At 45.1% G+C, this 20911-nt stretch overlaps 1 protein-coding gene across 1 annotated transcript in view; it reads left to right on the forward strand.

Moving 5' to 3' along the window:
- The window catches only part of znf638 (zinc finger protein 638), a 135269-nt gene that overhangs the window by 16295 nt on the left and 98063 nt on the right, over nucleotides 1–20911 (forward strand). Inside the window, exon 2 of the mRNA XM_033035696.1 lies at nucleotides 16950–18126. Within this exon, the coding sequence (XP_032891587.1) occupies nucleotides 17143–18126 (984 nt within the window). The 5' untranslated portion in view covers nucleotides 16950–17142. The remainder of the gene's footprint in view (nucleotides 1–16949; nucleotides 18127–20911) is intronic.

Below are 20911 nucleotides of genomic sequence, written 5' to 3' on the forward strand. Positions count from 1 at the left end.
TTTTTTCCCTGTTGCCAGCCGGGCAACCTTGGCAGCTTTTTAGGTTGCCAAATGACATTTTAGGTGGTCATTTAAGATGGCTTGCATGACGCGTGCTCGGATGAAATGCGCAGTTACCAGTCGGAATTATGCATTCACATATTATTTCTGCTTCAAATAAAGTCACAAACTAACATATTCACCAATCAAGACATGATATATACCACAATGACATGCAGCAAAATTATAATACGGTATCTCAACTCTTTTTACACATTGCAATTAATGCAATTTTTATTATTTCTTTCCACTTCCAAACAAAAATGTGGTTGGATTATTCAGCGTATAATCAACCTGTGTCAATAAATCCTGGACCTTGATAACATATATGCTTAACCATGCACACTACAAGCATGTTTTCTGTGAAGGACCGAACATTATCATGACATGGCCATAGCATGGGTCGTTATTGCTATTGGTACAGAAACACACTCGCTTCCCACATAATTTATCCACAACAAAATATACAGGTTGCAAGGAATTTTCTAAAGGCATTTTATGATAATAGCTGACAAAACTGACTATACCCATCTGACATTACACTAACTAACAAGAGATGGCCAAAGGACATAAATGCAGCAAATGTTTGGTAATATATTTAAAGGTGTCAAGACGCCACATTACCAGACATTCAGATTAGATGTATGTGGCAATGAAGATACCCAGTTTGTAAGCACCATTTTAAAAACATTTGTTGATAAATGCTTTTTCCATCAGTCCCACTTCAGAAATAACGTTAAAATTTCAACTGAAATATCCCGACCAAATTTGTGATGTATATGACTGACTGTAGAAGTAAAACCTGGATAAATCCAACGTATAGTTGTTAATGTGTTCAAAAGGGAACTGCAGATGCTGGAATATCGAAGGTACACAAAATTGCTGGGGAAACTCAGCGGGTGCAGCAGCATCTATGGAGCGAAGGAAATAGGCGATGTTTCGGGCCAAAACCCTTCTACAGACTGATGGGGGGTGGGGGGGGGAGAAAGAAGGAAAAGGGGAGGAGGAGGAGGAGGAGCCCGAGGGCGGGCGGATGGGAGGGTGGGAGGAGACAGCTAGAGGGTTAAGGAAGGGGAGGAGACAGCAAGGGCTAGCAAAATTGGGAGAATTCAATGTTAATGCCATACGGACGCAAGGTCCCCAGACGGAATATGAGGTGCTGTTCCTCCAATTTCCGCTGTTGCTCACTCTGGCAATGGAGCAGACCCAGGACAGAGAGGTCGGATTGGGAATGGGAGGGGGAGTTGAAGTGCTGAGCCACCGGGAGTTCAGGTAGGTTATTGCGGACTGAGCGGAGGTGTTCGGCGAAACGATCGCCCAACCTCCGCTTGGTCTCCCCGATGTAAATCAGCTGACATCTAGAGCAGCGGATGCAGTAGATGAGGTTGGAAGAGATACAGGTGAACCTTTGTCGCACCTGGAACGACTGCTTGGGTCCTTGAATGGAGTCGAGGGGGGAGGTGAAGGGACAGGTGTTGCATTTCTTGCGGTTGCAACGGAAAGTGCCCGGGGAGGGGGTGGTGCGGGAGGGAAGGGAAGAATTGACGAGGGAGTTGCGGAGGGAGCGGTCTTTGCGGAAGGCAGACATGTGGGGAGATGGGAAGATGTGGCGAGTGGTGGGGTCACGTTGGAGGTGGTGGAAATGGCGGAGGACTATGTGTTGTATTTGCCAGCTGGTGGGGTGAAAGGTGAGGACCAGAGGGACTCTGCCCTTGTTGCGAGTGCGGGGATGGGAAGAGAGAGCAGTGTTACGGGGTATGGATGAGACCCTGGTGTGAGCCTCATCTATGGTGGCGGAGGGGAATCCCCGTTCCCTGAAGAACGAGGACATTTCCGATGCCCTGGTATGGAATGTCTCATCCTGGGAACAGATGCGGCGTAGGCGGAGGAATTGGGAGTAGGGGATGTTGTTAATGTTGCTCATTAAATAACTACAGTACTGATACTCCATATTAACAGCATTGATTTGCCATTTAAATGAATTCTGTAATAACATGTCAGTGACAATCGAACACCGCGGTTTTAATGTTTCACGTGTTCAAAATTTAATTAATCCATCTTTATGGATTAAAACAAATAATAACATTGGGAATTAAAACAGATTTGATTGCATTCCGTTATCAAACATAGTCAATGTTAGCTCTGAAGACATTTCCAGCACAATAGGGTCGGGGGGGGGGGGATGTATGAATCGGTGTGGATTGGATGGATTGAGGCAGGGGAATTAGTGAGTGTTGGTTGGAGTAGGTGAAATTATGAGGGGAGAGCGCGGAGGATGTCAGTGGGGTTGAATGGGGGGGATCTGTGCAGGATGGATGGGGGGAGCAGTGCAGAATGAAGGGGTGAACAGTGCAGGATGGATGGGAAGGGTCAGTACAGGATGAATTGGGGGACCAGTGTAGGATTGATGGGGAGTGGCAGGAGAATCAATGCGAGGTGGCTAGGGAGATCAGTGCAGGATAAATAGATATGGGGGGGGGGGTGTGGGGAGCACAGGGGATGTCAGTGAGGACCGAATAGTGACAGGAATGGGGATCAGTGCGGGATGAAGAGGAGGGCTCTCAGGATAAGGGGAGTGGAGGGGGGCGTATGAGAGAGAGAGAGAGAGAGAGAGGAAGGGGCAGAGGAGGTGGGAAGGAAGGCCAGCGCTCCTCGTACAACACATGTCAGGCACAGAAATCGCAACCAAAATATGGAGGGGACCGCGGACAGAATATCTTGGCGGCCGCGCGCGCATGCGCACACTCACACGCGCGAGGCTTCGGAGGATCTGTGAACTAATTTCAGCTCAATCCAGCGCTAAATGCAGCTCAGCTGCCTGTCTCGCCTACAGCCCTGTCTCAATCCAGACATGGCTGCTGGTTAACCTGGCGGGACAGGCAGAGCTGAGCTGGGTTTTGCGCTGGCTGAGGGCGCCGCGCCCTTCTGACTCCCGACGCCTCTGGCCATGCCCGGGCGTGTGGAGGCTCTCGGGTGGGGACGGGGATGGTCCAGCAAATGCAGCGCCGGAGACCGGGATCGATCCTGGCTGCGGTGCAGGTCTGCCGAGAGTGTTGTGGGTCGTCTCCCTCCTCCAATCACCACCCCCCCCCTACTCCCGCCTCTGACCGACACCTCCCTCCTCCAAGGGTCTGTTTTGAAAGAGCCGTTGGCGGAGTGGCAGCAGCTGCCGCTAACACGCCGGGCGGGGCGGGGTGCGGGAGGAGATGGAGCAGTCGCCGCTGCTGCCCGTCTTTAGCTCCAACCCTCCGTCACGCCACACTTAGCATCTTTCCCACAACCGTCGCCGACACAAACCGTCACGTTCCTTTTCTCCAGAGATGCTGCCGGACCCGCGGAGTTACTCCAGTTTTTGTGTGTCTATCTTCGGTATAAACCAAGTTGCCAAGCCGGGCAAAATGACTCGCTGTTTAGGTTGCCCGGCGGCAGTTTGAGTGGTCATTGGCACCCGGGCAACCGTGAATTTCGAGCCCTGAATCAGCTCCTTCACCGATGTGACCAGAGTTGTACCGACCGCTGTCACTCTCACTGCAGTCCCTGTCCGTCCGAACAGTCAGAAAGCCGCTCCAGACACCATCTTCATGGCGCGATGTCCCAGCAAACTCCGAGATCACTGCACTCACGGCACTTCTTCCAAGTCCTCATCAGTGCAGGCAGCACGTCCATCCTGTTTTACGGCGACCTCACATTCCTTACTATAATGGAAGGCAAATGACTTTTATCTCCTTCCTCCTTTTCTCCCATGGCCGGGGCGATCGAAGCACCCACAATGGGGAGGTCAAAGCTCGTGCGGTTGGAGCTCCCAAAGTCAACCCCTAACAAATGGACCGCCAGCTCCACGATGTTAAAACTGCAGGGTGGACGGAGATACGATACGATACGGAAAAAGTTGCATCTCCGTCGAGGAAAGTTTCCACCCCCCACATAATACAAATCTAATGATACACTGAAACGTACAAATAAAACAGACTAAAAAAACAAAAGAAGAATGGGGCGAGACGGGCTGTTGGCAAGGCTGCCACTTATGCACAAAGAACTGCAGAAGCTTGAAATCTTGCATAAAACAAAGTACTGGAGAATCTCTGCGGGTCAGGCAGTATCTGCTGAAACTGGCGAAGCAGTATCTGATGAAACTGGTGAAGTAGCACCTTGTTTGGTGAATGTTTTCTGTACTGGTCTTGAGTTTCCGGGCTCTGATGTGGATATGAACACTGATTTGTTTCCACATTTAATTGTTCAGTTTTGAAACTTGCCTGTCACTGGTAAGGCCAACATTTATTGGTCATCCTTAATTGTCCTTCAGAACATGGTGGTGAGCCCTCTCATGAACTGGTGAAGGTGAAGTTCCAGGATTCAGACAGCGCTAGTGAAGGACCGGAGGTGCATTTCCAAGTTCAAATGGTGTGTGAATTTGAATGGAGCCAACAGATATGGTGATGACATGGACCTGCTGCCCATGTCGTTGTTGGGAGATGAAGTTGGAACAGCCTGGGCGAATAACTTGTGCAGAGTACACACAACATCCACTGTGTGCTAGTGCAAGAGGATGAATTATTTAGGGCAGCTGTTTGTCCTGTTAAGTGGCTGTTTGTCTGGATGGTGTTGAACTTCACGCGTGTTATTGGTGTTGGACTTAACCAGGCAAGTGCAGAGCATTCTACCACACTCCTAAATGTGTGCCTTGCAGATGGTGGGAAGATGTGGATGTGAGAAGATGTGTCACTCGCTGCGGGTTACACAGCCTCCTGCCCTGGCCAACATTGTGTAACATTAGGTTGACTTTATATGTACGGCAACTTTGTTGATAAGATTTAAAATAAACTATTGAAGAAGCCCAGGTGAATTGTTGAAATTGCTGCCATCAAGGAGTACAATTTGAAGAGGAAGTGACTATTCAAGATGGTGTATTCAAGAGGAAGTGACTATTCAAGATGTATGCCAACCAAGCAGGCAGCTTAATCTTGGGTATGTTATTTCTGGAATGACATTTGAACAGGTAAGTAGGCCATTGCACTTCTGGACGTGCCTTGCAGATACCGGGAAAGCTTTCTGGAATCTGGAGTTGGGTCACTCAGCAGAACCTTTGCCCTTTGTTGGCATGGTACACTTGTAGCTGGTTCACGTGTTTCTGATCATTGACTCCTGGAATGCTGGTGTAGAATGTGTTGTACATCAAGATGTGTGTTTAAACACCCCTCCTGTTGGAGCCAGCCATTGTCTGGTATTGCCAGACCCGAGCATTCCCTCAATCTTACTGTGTGCTTGTAAAGATTATTCAGGAAGTTGAATGAATCTGACAATCACCAGGTGTACTGGAAAGACTGTCATTGAAGTAGCAGGAGATGAGGCAACCTACAAATCTGCTTCGTGCAAGGTGGTCATGAACCTGATGGTAGTAGGAAGTAGCTGTTTCTGTACATGGTGGTGTGAGAGTTCAAGCTTCTGTACCTCCTGCCCTACAGTAAGTAGCAACAAGAAGATGGCATGGCTTGGGTGGTAGGGATCCTTGAACAAATATGCAGACTTGTTGAGGCAGTTCCTCTTATTGATGCTGTCGATGGTGGGGATGGCTGTGCTGGTGGTGGACAGGTCTGGGTCCACCACCTTTTACTGCCTCTTGCATTGGATTTGCTGTACCACGCCATGATGTAACCAGGATTCTTCCCACGGACGTTTGCTAGAGTATTTGGTGAAGCGATGATACCTTTAAAGAAAGTAGAGACACTGCCGGACCTCCTTCATGGTTACAGCAATGTGCTAGACCCAGGACAGGTCTTCCAAGATGTTAATGCCCAAGAATTTGAATTTGCTAACTCTTCACCACCGACACACACACATTAAAACTGCTACATGCTCTTCTAACTTCCCTTTGCTGAAATAAACAGTTTTGTTTTGATGAAATAGCTGAGATATGTTTGCGGCTTCACTCAGCCAGATCTTTTTCCGAAACACTGACTCACCACTGCCATTTGGCCAACAACAGAGGTAGCATTGGTGAATTTGTAGATGTGCTTTGTCACTGCCCTCCATAATGTTTGGGACAAAGACCCGTCATTTATTTATTTGCTTCTGTACGCCACAATTTGAGATTTGTAATAGAAAAAAATCACACGTGGTTTAAGTGCACATTGTCAGATTTCAATTAAAGGGTATTTTTATACATTTTGGTTTCACCATGTAGAAATTACTGCTGTGTTTATACAAAGTCCCCCCATTTCAGGGCACTGTAATGTTTGGGACACATGGCTTCACAGGCGTTTGTAATTGCTCAGGTGTGTTTAATTGCCTCCTTAATGCAGCTATAAGTTTGTAATTGCTCAGGTGTGTTTAATTGCCTCCTTAATGCAGCTATAAGTGAGCTCTCAGCACCTAGTCTTTCCTCCAGTCTTTCCATCACCTTTGGAAACTTTTATTGCTGTTTATCAACATGAGGACCAAAGTTGTGCCATTGAAAGTCAAAGAAGCCATTATAAGACTGAGAAACAAGAATATAACTGTTAGAGACATCAGCCAAACCTTAGGCTTACCAAAATCAATTGTTTGGAACATCATTAAGAAGAAAGAGAGCACTGGTGAGCTTACTAATCAGAAAGGGACTGGCAGGCCAAGGAAGACCTCCACAGCTGATGACAGAAGAATTCTCTCTATAATAAAGAAAAATCTCCAAACACCTGTCCGACAGATCAGAAACATCTTCAGGAGTCGGGTGTGGATTTGTCAATGACCACTGTCCGCAGAAGACTTTATAAGCAGAAATACAGAGGCTACACTGCAAGATGCAAACCACTGGTTATCCGCAGAAATAGGATGACCAGGTTACAGTTTGCCACGACGTACTTAAAAGAGCAACCACAGTTCTGGAAAAAGTACTTGTGGACAAATGAAACAAAGAGTGATGGCAAGAGCAAAGTATGGAGGAGAGAAGGAACTGCCCAAGATCCAAAGCATACCACCTCATCTGTGAAACATGGTGGTGGGGGTGTTATGGCCTGGGCATATATTGCTGCTGAAGGTACTGGCTCACTTATCTTCATTGATGATACAACTGCTGATGGTAGTAGCATAATTAATTCTGAAGTGTATAGACACATCCTATCTGCTCAAGTTCAAACAAATGCATCAAAACTCATTGGTCGGTGGTTCATTCTACAGCAAGACAATGATGCCAAACATACTGCTAAAACAACAAACGAGTTTTTCCAAAGTTAAAAAATTGTAAATTCTTGAGTGGCCAAGTCAATCACCCGATCTGAACCCAATTGAGCATGCCTTTTATATGCTGAAGAGAAAACTGAAGGGGACTAGCCCCCAAAACAAGCATAAGCAAAAGATAGCTGCAATACATGCCTGGCAGAGCATCACCAGAGAAGATATCCAGCAACTGGTGATGTCCATGAATCGCAGACTTTAAGCAGTCATTGCATGCAAAGGATATGCAACAAAATACTAAACATGGCTGCTTTCATTTACATGACACCGCTGTGTCCCAAACATTATGGTGCCCTGAAATGGGGGGACTATGTATAGACACTGCTGTAATTTCTACATGGAATTGAATCATTGAATTCCCGGGTGGTATTTAAACATATTATAAATCCAGATTTGTGATTGATCTGATAAAACTAACCTCTGTTACAATTCCTCTTTGCTCCTAAAAGTCTGTTCCAAGATGTGTATTGCTTTGGTTGTTGTGGGAGGGAGGAACATTGTCGGATTGGTTCCTGCTGCTGCCCCTCAGCTCCAAGGACCTGGGTTCAGTCCAGACCTCGGATGCTTCTTGACAGAAGACTGGCAGAAGTTATAGTTGCAGGCAGCAGGATGCTCAGGGTTATTGTTGTGGACTGAGCACAAGTGCTCTGTAAAGCAATTGCCCAATCTGCAGTTGGTTTATCCATGCTAGAAGAGACCACAGTGGGAACAGCAAATGCAGTGTGTTTGATTGGAAGGTGTGCAAGTCAATTGTTGCTTCACTTGGAAGGACAGTTTGGGTCCATGGATGGATGGTCCAGTGTTGAAAGGAACAGACCTCTCCTATGGCTGCATGGGAAAGTGGGGAATGGTTGGTGTGGACAGAAGTTTCCAAGGGAGCAATGCCCTCAAAATGCTGATAAGAGGAAGGGAATGTGTGATTGGTGTCGCGTCTTGTTGAAGCTGACAGAAAGTGCAAAGGATATTCTGTGGAGTGTTGAGGCTGGGGAGGGGGGGGGGTTAAAGATGAATAGCGAGAACTCTGTTCCAGCACTGAGAAATGGGTAGGATGCAGTCAAAAGCTCTGTCCATTATGATGGAGAGAAAGCCGCGGCATAGAAAGAAAGAAGACGTTTCAGAGGCACCTCCATGGAAACTTTGAAGTTAGACAAAAATGCTGGAGGAACTCAGCGGAAGAGGCAGCATCTATGGAGTGAAGGAATAGGTGAGGTTTCGGGTCGAGACCCTTCTTCAGAGCCCCCAACTCTACGACTCGTCTACTCCATGGGAACTTTCTAAACACGATGACAAAGGAAGAACTGGGAGATTGGATTGAAGGAAGTCCTTATGGAATTGAGGAAGTACAAACGAGGTAGCTGTGGATATTGGATTTTTATGACGGGTTATCCCTTGTGATGGAGAGTGAGAGAGAGATCCAGATAGGAAGTGACGAGTTAAAGATGTCTGTGAAGTTGAATGAGTGGAATCTGGCAACCAAAGCAACAAAGCCTTTGAGAGAAATGTAAGAATGTAGACAGCAGCAACAATGCAGCCATCGATGTCTCGACAACAAGAGCTGAGTGTGTGGGCCCAAGTAGGAATGAACTAATTCCATTTATCCCACAAAAGAAACGGTAGCTTTCACTTCATGTCTGTGAATGTTTGATCGGGAAGAAATAGTAATGATGGTTGGCTCCAGATTGGTTGATTAGTAGAGTTTGATTAGTAGAGTTTGCAACTCCTAGCATTCAATGATGCTGGAATCTATGACCCTCTCTGAGAGAGGTTGCTAAACTGGAAGTAATGTCAGAATTGGCAGGTTAATTGCGCACACTGCTGTCAGTGTCTCATTGCTAGAGCTCAATGGTAGGAACACACTGAAATAGATTGCTGTGTCCTTTATGCTGATCTGCTATAGCTACGATCATGATGTACATTCATCAAATTTTTGACTTGATCAGGGGATGTTGGAAAAGCTTTTGAGTGGTGACAAAATGAAGCATTTATCAGAGTACTTTTAATATGTTTTGCTCCAGTAACCATTGCATGCAAAATGGAGCTTATCCTGTTGTATGTGAGTTGTCTGCTTAGGATTGGCCACTGCCAGTGATCTGTGGTTAGAAATAGAAACAATTTGTCCTCCTGTGCTCCAAGGAATAAAGTCCTAGCCTGCTCAACCTCTCCCTAAAGCAAATCCCTTGAATTCTGGCAACATTCTAGAAACATAGAAAATAGGCGCAGGAGTAGGCCATTCGGCCCTTTGAGCCAGTTTCCCGTAAATCTTCTCTGCACATTTTACAGCTTAACTACATCAGGATTGAAAGCTAACAATCCCTAGGACCTGATGATCTGCTTTCCAGTATTCAGAGGTAGCCATGGGAAACGTGGTTGCTTTGGTTGTCGCCATAACATTACATTGTAGTAAGCATTGTGACTGTGCCACTGGATTTGTGGGGTGTCGGGGTAACGCAGACCAGAGATGTGAACAATTTTGAAAGAGGCAGTATAAAACAGTAGCATTAACTATATGAATGGGTAAATGTTGTGCATTGGCATTTGTAATCAAAAGGACAACCTCATCATGTGATAGTTTTACCATCTATCCTCATAATTGTATATACCTTTCAGGTCACCTCCGCTCGAAGGAAGACATACTCTGCATGTTTAGTCTATCCTAACTTAAGTGCACCAATCCAGGCATAGAGTAATACAGTGTGGAAACAGGCCTTTCGGCCCAACTAGGCAACATCTTGGTATATCTTCTCTGGACCTACTTCAGTGCTTTCAAATCCTTATTGTATGGCAATCGGATTTGCACACTACTCCAGGTGTGGCTGAACCACCATTTCATTTATTTGCATCTTGTCCATTTGGAGTATTCTCTCCAGAGAGGTTTACTAAAATGATTCCAAGGATCATTCTTGATTAGTAAAGATGTCAAAGGTTATGGGGAGAAGGCAGGAGAATGGATTTGAAAGATAGATCCGTGATGATTGAATGGAGGTGTAGATTCGATGGGCCGAATGGCTTAGTTCTGCTCCTATGACTGTTTTTTGCTGTACCCCACTAATTAAATCCTGATTCCCTAAAATCGGTCATGGTTTGTTTGGCAATCAATGCTGAAATATTTTTTCCCCATTCCTTCAAACACCGTTTTGTGGTTTTTGAAAAAGTAAAACGCTGTATTTCTCCAAGGAGGTACAAGGAACTGCAGGGACTGATTTATTATCTGCTGCAATAAATGCAAAGTCAAATCTGTCAAATACTAATTCCCTTTTACAAACCCATATATTGTGATTTTCCAAGTGCTATAGTCAAATGTGCTTAGCTGCAGATTCTATCATTTTTCAAGCAGATTGTTCTGAAATATTCTTCTCTTCTTTTGAAAGTTGTTATATTTGCAGGTTTCCATTTGTCAGAAGTCTTTTTGAAATGAATAAAATGTGGTAAAGGATTATTGGAATTCGCCCTTGTTGGAACAGAAAAGTGTATCATGAGTGCTGGGAGTGGAACAATGGTATTCTCACTTGGACATTAATGCAACAACACAAGCATATGATAAACAATACAATAAATTATCAGTTAAATGAGGTATCTGGACCACAATAGTGCAAGCTGAAGTCGAATGGAATACAATAACTTTGAGCATTGTGACATATTGAAATGTTTGGCTTTGCTTATCAGCTCTCATGGGTTATGGGGAGAAGGCAGGAGAATGGGGTTAGGACAGAGAGATAGATCAGCCATGATTGATTGAATGGCGGAGTAGACGGGTCGAATGGCCTAACACTTATAATCCTATCACTTATGACTGACCTCATCTTTTAAGCTAATTTAGTTTTGTTTATTATTGTCATGTATTATTGTCACTTTCCGAGAAGCAGAGAAAAACGTAGTCATAAAACGTAGGTGCCAGAGACTCATCACGCCGGCGCCACCTTGCAACTTCCAAGTCTCTGAGAAATCTGAAGGAGATATACAATTTTTTTACAATCTCACATTAAGGCCTGGTGTCCTGCCAGCACTGGATCAGTGGATTAGGGGTCAGCCTGGACCAGTGCAATACTGTCGGCACTCCACCACCCCTCTATTCAGCAGCACCGGCTTTGTTCACCTGTCCTCTAGACCACCCCCCGCAGCCACGTCTGACAACACCACTGCAAACGTGGTGTCTGTCGCCTCAAGATGCTGCCCCTCCTCCACTGTGCAGTGATGTCGCCATGCCCCGCTTCCCAAGCTGATCATGGAACTCCAGGGAGCTGTCCCAGGGCGGGGAAGAAGAGTTTGTGGAATGCTCACAGCCACTGACTTTACTCGTCATCTTGCACCATCATCATCTTGAATCAAGACTCCAGCCTATCTCCCCCTCCTTCCTGCCTAATTGTTAGTTCAACCATTTTAGTTTTGGGCATCAACTGATTAATGAAAGGAAAAAAGCAATCTTAGAATTCAGTCATTTGATTAAAATGGCAAGAAGCAGCAAAAATATAACCAAAATTGCATTGATCTCATGTTCTAATTTTTGATCTGTTTTTAGGATTAAATATGTAATTTGCATTCGAACAAATTTTAAGATTAATTTACCTGAAAAAGCGGGTGTATTTAAGTTGCAAGTGACTCTTATGTAATTGACTATGGCCATGAATGTTATCATTAATTGCCGGTGTATCGTAGATTGAGTCCCATAACACAGGGTGTAAGTAGAGTCGGTTTGTGAAGTTTGATGGTGTTATGAAAACACATCGGGACTTTTGAAGGATGTTACTCCAGCCCCTACTCTAGGAATTGAGCACATAATGTTTTGAGTGAAGAGGCAGTACAGTAAGTGAAGACATTTGGGGTACCAATGTTAAGAATTATCATAGAGGATAGAATAGAATAGAATGCCTTTTATTGTCATTCAAACAGCTCGGTTTGAACAAAATTGCATTTTCTACAGTCTGACATTACAAAAAAAAACCAAGACCCACACTTAACAGAGTTTACACAAACATCCATCACAGTGAATCTCCAACACCTCAGTGTGATGGAAGGCAAAAGTCTTATTACTTCCCTTTGTTCTTCTCCCGCGGTCCAGCAGTCCAACTGCAACGTCGAGGCGAACTGGGGCTCCCGATGTTAAAGCCCCCGGCGGGCGATGGTAATCCCGTGGCCGTTTAAGCCACGCGCGGGCAATGTTAGGCCCCTCTCCGAGTCCTTTAAACCCCGCGATTCCAGCGGGAGAAGTTGCCGTTGCGGGAGCTCCGAAAAGCGGTCTCCCACCAGGGACCTGCGAGCTCCCGATGTTACCGTCCACCGGGCCTGTGGCCGGAGGCTCCGAAGTCGGGTCGCAGCCGCGCACCACCACAGCTCTTCCCGCTCCGAAGACGGCCAGCTCCGCGATGTCAGGTCCGCAGGCTCTGCGACTGGTTGGTCCTGGCCGGAGGCCGCCGCCGGCTCCACGATGTTAGGCCCAACGACACCGGGGACACGACAGGGAAAAAGTCGGGTCCCCGAACGGGAACGAGACTAACGGTTTCCCCCACCCCCCACATATACACAGCTAAAGAAAAATAAATTAAAACTAGACTCAAGACATACATTTAACAAGACAAACATTTTTTTAAAAGACAGACGGACTGTAGTCGAGCCGCTGCCGATAGGCGCCGCACACCAAGGATGTTTTGTTGATTATGGTTACTGATTATGGTCTATGGGCCAGGAAGTCAAGGAGTCATTTGCAGGTAGGCGGTGCTTAGTTCTAGGTCCGGGAGTTTGGAAATGAGTGGTTGTAATTATGGCAAATAAATAGGAGTTCGACTTGAGTGTCCTTATTATCCATATGTCCCAGTGATGAGTATAAGGCCAGGGTGATGGTGCCTGCCATGGACCTTTTGTGATAGTCAGCAGAGTGCAGTGGATCAAGGCTGTCTGGAAGGCTGGAGTTAAATTGTGCCATCACCAGCCTGTCGAAGCACCTAAGATGTCTGTGAAGACTACTGCCAGCTGATCCACACAGGTCTTGAGGATGCTGCCGACTACTCCATTCTGGCCAGTTGCTTTCTGTGGGTTCACTCTCCGGAAGGCGGATCTGACATCTGTGACCATGACTATGGGAGCACCAAGGCTGTTGGGATGGGTGACGTCACTTCACTGACCTGATCAAAACGAATGTAGAATGCATTGAACTCGTCGTCGAGAGGCGTATTGTTGCCTGTGATTGTGCCTTTATAGCACAGCAGTTGTATGTGTGGTTAATCGGGCACTCTAGCTTCATCTGGAATTATCTCTTGGTGTCCTTGTTGACTTTGTTAAGGTTGTCCCTGGGTTCCCTGTACAAGTTTTGATCGCCCGATTTGAAAACTTGGTCTTCACTGGGGAGTGGATCTCACAGTCCATCCATGGTTTTGGGTTAGGGAAATTGCGGATTGACTTTGGAACAGTCCTCTGCACACTTACCGATGAAGTCTGCTGGCAGTGGAATACTTATTTGAACCTCAAAGATATTGAGATGAGAATATCTCATCTGAGATGAGAAAAATGAATGTGTCAATTTTATTAACATTTGTGTTAAATGAGAAGTTTGAACTGTTTTGTGAGCTTATGATGTAGCCGGGATTAAACACCTTGTTTCTCAGCTCAACTGATTTAGTGCCATTGTTAAAATTAAAATCATCCTTAGTTATGTGTACAGATGAGTATTCAATTTGTCACTTGGAAAGATCTCCCTTTTTATTTTAACAGGCAATGGGAAGCTTATCATGTGTCTGAACAAGTGTAGGATAGTTTGGTTAATTATTGTCACATTTACTGCGGTATAGAGAAAAGCTATTTTGTTGCGTGCTATCCAGACCACAAAAAGTCTATACATGATAACAATCAAACAGTCCATAGTATAGCGATACAGAATAAAGCGTATATCATTGAGTGCAAGAAAAAGTCCAAAGAAAGATAGTTCAAAGGTCACCAATGAGCTAGATGGGAGCTCTGGACTGCACTCCAGCTGGTGAGACGATTTTTCCGTTGCCTGATAACGGCTGGGAAGAAACTCCTTGAATCTGGAGGTATGTGTTTTCAAACTTCTATACCTCTTGCCTGATGGGAGAACCTGATGGGAGAGGGGACATGCGGAGGTTAAGACTGATCCTCGATTATGCTGGTGGCCTTGTCGAGACCGCCTGAAGTGGAGATGGACATCGGCAAGGCAACATTTCCAGATTTTTTGAAGGTCCTATGAGTGGTAGTGAGATAAACAGTGAGGATAGTAATGGGTTCATTGCAAAAGAATAAAAGCTGGGTGAAAAGACAGTCGATAATGAATAAATTGAAAGGGTAGAATTAATACGTAGAATGGGCTTGGTTGTCTTAAAGTAGGTGAGAGCCTTGGAATGGCTAGATTGCCCGCTGAGTTCTTCCAGCAATCTGTTTGTTGCTAGAGAACTTCGATGTTTGTGTGCTGAAATTGCCGAAAGTAGCAAAACATATTGAGTGGTTAGTAAAGCATGAGGTTTAGTTTAGAGATACAGTGCGGAAACAGGCCCTTCGGCCCACCGGGTCTGTACCGACCAGCGATCCCTGCACATTGACACTATCCTACACATATTAGGGACAATTTTTACACTTATTAAGCCAATTAATCTACAAACCTGTACGTCTTTGGAGTATGGGAGGAAACCGAAGATCTCGGAGAAAACCCACGCAGGTCACGAGGAGAATGTACAAACTCTGTACAGACAGCACCCTTGGTCGAGATTGAATCCGGGCCTCCAGCGCTACATTCGCTGTAAGGCAGCAACTCTACCGCTGCGCCACCGTGACTGGGGTCTTGGGATACATAAAAACATGTTAACAAAACAGGCAAGTTATGTTGTGCCCGTATAAGACACTGTTGATTCCAGGCTAGAACTTTATTGCATCAAGCGCAGGAGGCTGAGGGAGTTGTGTGCCACCAACATTATGTGCTCAGTTGCTGGAGTAAGGGATGGGGCTACAGTTTGCTGAATTAAAGCACGTGTCATCAGCTGAGCCAAGCTGATATTTACAGTTATACCGAAGCTGCTCGGGCAAATAAGGTCAAAAACTAACAAAAACATGCTGGTATCTGTTGGATAGAATAACCAACATTTAGAGAATGGGTTTTGTAACATAAATCTTCACCAGTATCCCTTCCCTCACGCCTCCAGTTGTAAACATCCTTCAGGTGCAATGCCTCACTCCTACAGCCTTCTGTCAGATGTGACTCTGCGAAGTCCTTTGTCAGGAGTTCTCCACTCAAGAGCTGCTGATCAACAACACTGATTCTGTGCAACAGATACATAGAAAAATAGGTGCCCTTCGAGCCAATATGATCATCTAAAATCAGTGCCCCATTCCTGCTTTTCCCCCATATCCCTTGATTCATTTAGCCCAAAGAGCTACATCTAACTCTCTCTTGAAAACATCCAGTGAATTGGCCTCCACTGCCTTCTGTGGCAGAGAATTCAACAGATTCACAACTTTCTGAGTGAAGAAGTTTTTCCTCATCTCAGTCCTAAATGGTGTACCCCATATTCTTAAACCGTGACCCCAGGACTGTAAACTTACACTTGCAACAGTTCAGTGCACTTGTTCTCAAACTCTGGCTGCCGCCCAAAATTAGGCCGCTAAGGATTGAAACTGTACCAGGAGTGGGTCTAAATTTTTTTTTCATGTTTTAAATTTGTTTTTCAATGATTTAATCAGATTTTTATTTAAAGTTATAATTCTGAGATTAATAAGATACAAAGCCAGAGTAAAATGTTGTGAAACTCAAATCATTTTGACAGAATTATCAATTCATTTATCATACTATCTTACAATATGAGCTGCAAGTACAAATGTTTGCCCAATATTGGCCACGGGTGAAAAAGGTTGGGAGCCACTGGTCTGTGCCTCTTCAGTACTGCACTGCAGTCTGACCTAGATGGTGTGGTAGGGCAAACACCCAAGAATTCAAATTGGAGAAACAGATCATTCTAGTCGTGTTGTGGGGTTGTATGTTGAAAGCCTGCATGTGTCTGTATGGGAACGTTATGCTGCCTCCTGGGCAGTGTGGAAATAAGTACCTTGCTAACAGGTTGTCAGTAATATAGACATCTTGCGAAATGGGGTGGTTAATCTATTTGGTTGAACCCAACATGAATATTAACCAAGTGCTTGCATGCTTGCCGTTGAAAAGATTCCAGCTGTTTACCATGCCTCTCCAACATAGTGAAAGAGGGGATGTTGTGGTTTCACAATACGAATCTTGAGCCTCTTGTCCTGTGTTCAATAAATCTTTGCAACAAACTGCCATTAAATAACTAGAATCTTTGTGTAGGATCATTTATAAAGGTTGAAAAGAATGATAGGGACTTCCAGAAATAACTAACCTGGAGGTCTCAATGTAACTTGACCGTGATCATGCCTTTGAATTTTTAACTAGCTGTTTGGAATTTACCTCCCCCCAGTGCCTCGTCTAGTATTGTCTTATGAACTGTCGACTGCATGTGGGGTCTGAGTGCTTCACAACATGTCCATTGTCCATTTTGTTTGGGCGTTCACACATTTCATCACGTTGTGGATGTCCTGATTTAACTGTCGTTTTGTTTTGTTTATTTTATAACTCGCAAAAATAGCTTATTAAAAGCTGTCAAACATAAATATGTTGATCACTGGCTTTAAAACCCTTTGCTGTGGATATTTCCTGAAACGTAAAAATCTAATGTTTGTGTTTTAACTTTCAGCTTTGCGTTATTCTTGGAAAATTGTGCTCCACCAGTGAATTCATTGAACCCCAGCATTGCCAATCCGCTTCTGTTAGGCTCAGCAAATTTGCAGCTCGCCCAGCTAGCCCTACAGCAGCTGAATTCTGTGGCCACCACAACTGTATTGAACCCAGCTTTTGCATCTCTGATCCAAGGTTTTGTGAAGATCAACATGTCCATGTTTAATGCCAGAGGGGCTTTTGGCCAGAATCCGGGCCCTCCCAATCAGTTTGGGCAAAGCCAGGGCCCGCCCAATCCGTTTGGGCAAAGCCAGCCCCCACCCAATCCGTTTGGGCAAAGCCAGGCCCCGCCCAATCCGTTTGGGCAGAGTCAAGGCCCACCCAACCAGTTTGGGCTGAATCAGGGTCCACCTAACCCGTACAAGAGTCAACCACCACCTACCCAGTTTGGTATTACTCCAGGACCCTACATGGGAGCTACAGGAGGTAGAGGAGCAGCAGGAAGAGGAATGGGAATTCCAGGTGCATCACAAAGTACCTTTGGTGGAATGAACATGGGAATTATGAGTCAAACTGGGAATAATGTAGGCTTAGGTCAATGGTCCTCCTACCAGAGTCCATCACCTGGAGGTTATCGGCCTGGATATGGGAATACTCCGGCGCCTTCAACTCAAAGTGGAGGCCAGAGCTCTGCAGTCCAGCTTTTTCAAGACACGATGAAGGCTACCAATATCCTGGCAAACTTTGGTCTGTCCAATGAGGACCTGGAAGAGCTAAGTCGTTACCCCGACGAGAAGCTTACTCCAGAAAACATGCCGTACATTTTAAGAGAAATCAGAATGCGGAAGATGAATAAGCAGCAACCATCAAGCAGTTATGATCAACCATACAAGCTGCAAGACAAAGACTACAGACGGGAAGTGCAGAGCAGCGTGGTCGATTACGGGCACGGTCAACAGCATCAGGATAGACCCATGGAGAGTCGGAGCACCTGGAGTGACGATTACAAGCGTCCGTCTCAGAGTTATCCAATGGAGCCTTCGCAAGACGATATTAATCAAGGAGTCAAGCGGACAGTTCTCATGGTGAAGAAGGGATTGCCAAAACCCAAGCTGATGAATGATTACTATGGCGTCCCGGCACTGAGATTTCCTCACGTGTGCAGTTTGTGTAACGTAGAATGTAGACAAATGAGGGTGAGTGTCGTTACATAGTTCGCCTTTTCTTATAATTTGCTTCCTAACAGGCATAGTGTTTGTAGGCCTCAACCTTCTGTAGTATGCCTGTAAAGTTACGGTGGACTGGATAGCAGTTCGATGGTAGGTTATGTTGGTACTTGCTGCTTGGCTGGTATGCATTTGACTGAAGATCTCCGCTTTGTGGAGAAGAATTTAAAGCCATCCACTATCAAGAGTCTTACAATATTAATTAACCTGAATAAATACTTCAGTCTCCATCATTATTTGTAATTAAACCAACATAGATAGTTGAGGGAAATTGTCCAGTTAATCCTTGTGGTATCCTGTTAGATCTACCACCAGTTTGGTGTCTCATGGTTGTATGGAATTGTGCTGAGATGCATTATCCTTCATGCTGGACAATGGGGCAACAATCAAATACAGGACATGGCAGTGGGAGGCTGGGAGAAGTTGGTGAAGGGGGTGATCAGGCATAGGCAACCTAATTTTTATCACAGTTCTTCACAGTAGAGAGACTGCAAATAGATTGTGGAAATGTATGGAAGGCCTATAAACTATAAGGTTATATGCTTAGTATAGATATATATTGTGTCCATGCAGTTTCTCTCTAGGTTTAGTTAATAATCTCCCAAAAACAGAGTTATAACTTTAACCAGGCAAACTTTCTTCATTCAAGAACAAACGCATACAAGCATCAGTGCAAACTACTGAATTGTATTAGATTATGTTGGATTCCTGTCCATAAGGTTGCAATGAATGGGCAGACAAAATTTACAACTATCTCACTGCATGTGTTCATAGACTCAGTTGTGATTTTATCTATATATACAAGTAAGGCCTGTTAGGCTGCAACAGAATTTCAGATTTGCACCGTTATTTTGATTGTTTTGAATTATTATGAATCACGTTTGCAATTAATTATGATCAATCCACTGTCATCTGATTATTAGGTAAGTGCATGGATTTGTGCGTTACACTGAACATTGAATCAATATACAGGGTCTTTCATAATGTTTGGGACAAAGAACTATCATTTATTTGCCTCTGCTCCACAATTTGAGATTTGCAATAGAAAAAAAATCCCATGTGGTTAAAGTGCACATTGTCAGATTTTATTAAAGGCCATTTTTATACATTTTGGTCTCGCCATGTAGAAATTACAGCTGTGTTTATACATAGTCCCACCCATTTCTGGGCACCATAATGTTTGGGACACATGGCTTCACAGGTCTCAGCACCTAGTCTTTCCTACAGTCTTTCCATCAACTTTGGAAATGTGTACTCATGCCCCAGCTGAGCACTACGCACCCGTATGGAGTAGAAGCAGACATACTAGCCTGGTAGATATGAGCCTGAACAACACCTTGCGAACCATCACTGGGTGCCTTCAACCTACTCCAGTCGAGCAGCTCCCTATACTTGCAGGCATTCCGCCTGCAGGGATCCGAAGGCAAGCAGCGACTCCAGCACTATCTCGTCGTGCCATGGACCCAGATCACCTCCTCCATCAGGCTATCAGCAAAGAACAGAGGCCACCCCGACTGAAGTCCCGTCACCCCTTTGCTCCACATGGAAAACAACTCCTAGCATCCATCCAACCAAATGAGTCAAAAGCACACTGGATAGCCACCAAGTACTCACAGGAGTGGAAAGCAACCTCATCTCCATTACACAGCTACATCTGTTCACCAGATAAAAGCTGTCCAGGGTCTGACCTCCCCAGAGGAGCATGGGTGAAGCTCAACAAACTTCGTACTGGAGTTGGGCGTTTCAATGCCAGCATGTGGAGATGGGGATTCCGCCAGAGCCCAGCCTTTGAATGCGGAGCAGAACAACAGACAGCCAACCATGTCATCTCTGGGTGCCCGCTCTACCACCCACCAAATGGAACTCAAGGCCTGGCAGACATTGACGCAGAGATAACAACCTGGCTGCTCAACACCCAGCTTGAGATCTAACTATTCCTTTTGTTGATGTTTCATTCGCAAGAAGAAGAGAAGAAGAAGACCTTTGGAAACTTTTATTGCTGTTTATCAACATGAGGGCCAAAGTTGTGCCAATGAAAGTTAAAAAAGCCATTATGAGTCTGAGAAACAATATAACTGTTGGAGATATCAGTCAAACCTTAGGCTTATCAAAATCAACTCTTTGGAACAAAGGAAGAGAGCATTGGTGAGCTTACTAATCGCAAAGGGACTGGCAGGCCAAGGAAGACCTCCACAGCTGATGACAGAAGAATTCTGTTTGGGGATATTAAAGAAAAATCCCCAAACACATGTCCGACAGATCAGAAACACTCTTCAGGAGTCAGGTGTGGATTTGTCAATGACCATTGTCCGCAGAAGACTTCATGAACAGAAATACAGAGGCTACACTGCAAGATGTAAACCACTGGTTAGCCGCAAAAATAGGATGGCCAGGTTTGCCAAGTACTTAAAAGAGCAACCACAGCTCTGGAAAAATGTCTTGTGGACAGATGAGACGAAGATTAACATATCAGAGTGATGGCAAGAGCAAAGTATAGAGGAGAGAAGGAACTGCCCAAGATCCAAAGCATACTACCTCATCTGTGAAACACAGTGGTGGGGGTGTTATGGCCTGGGCATGTATTGCTGCTGAAGGCACTGGCTCACTTATCTTCATTGAAGATACAACTGCTGATGGTAGTAGCATAATGAATTCTGAAGTGTATATGCACACCCTATCTGCTCGTTCAAACAAATGCCTCAAAACTCATTAGCCGGCGGCTCATTCTACAGCAAGACAATGATGCCAAACATAC

Source organism: Amblyraja radiata, chromosome 1 (genome assembly GCF_010909765.2).
Source record: "Amblyraja radiata isolate CabotCenter1 chromosome 1, sAmbRad1.1.pri, whole genome shotgun sequence".
Classification (NCBI taxonomy): domain Eukaryota; kingdom Metazoa; phylum Chordata; class Chondrichthyes; order Rajiformes; family Rajidae; genus Amblyraja; species Amblyraja radiata.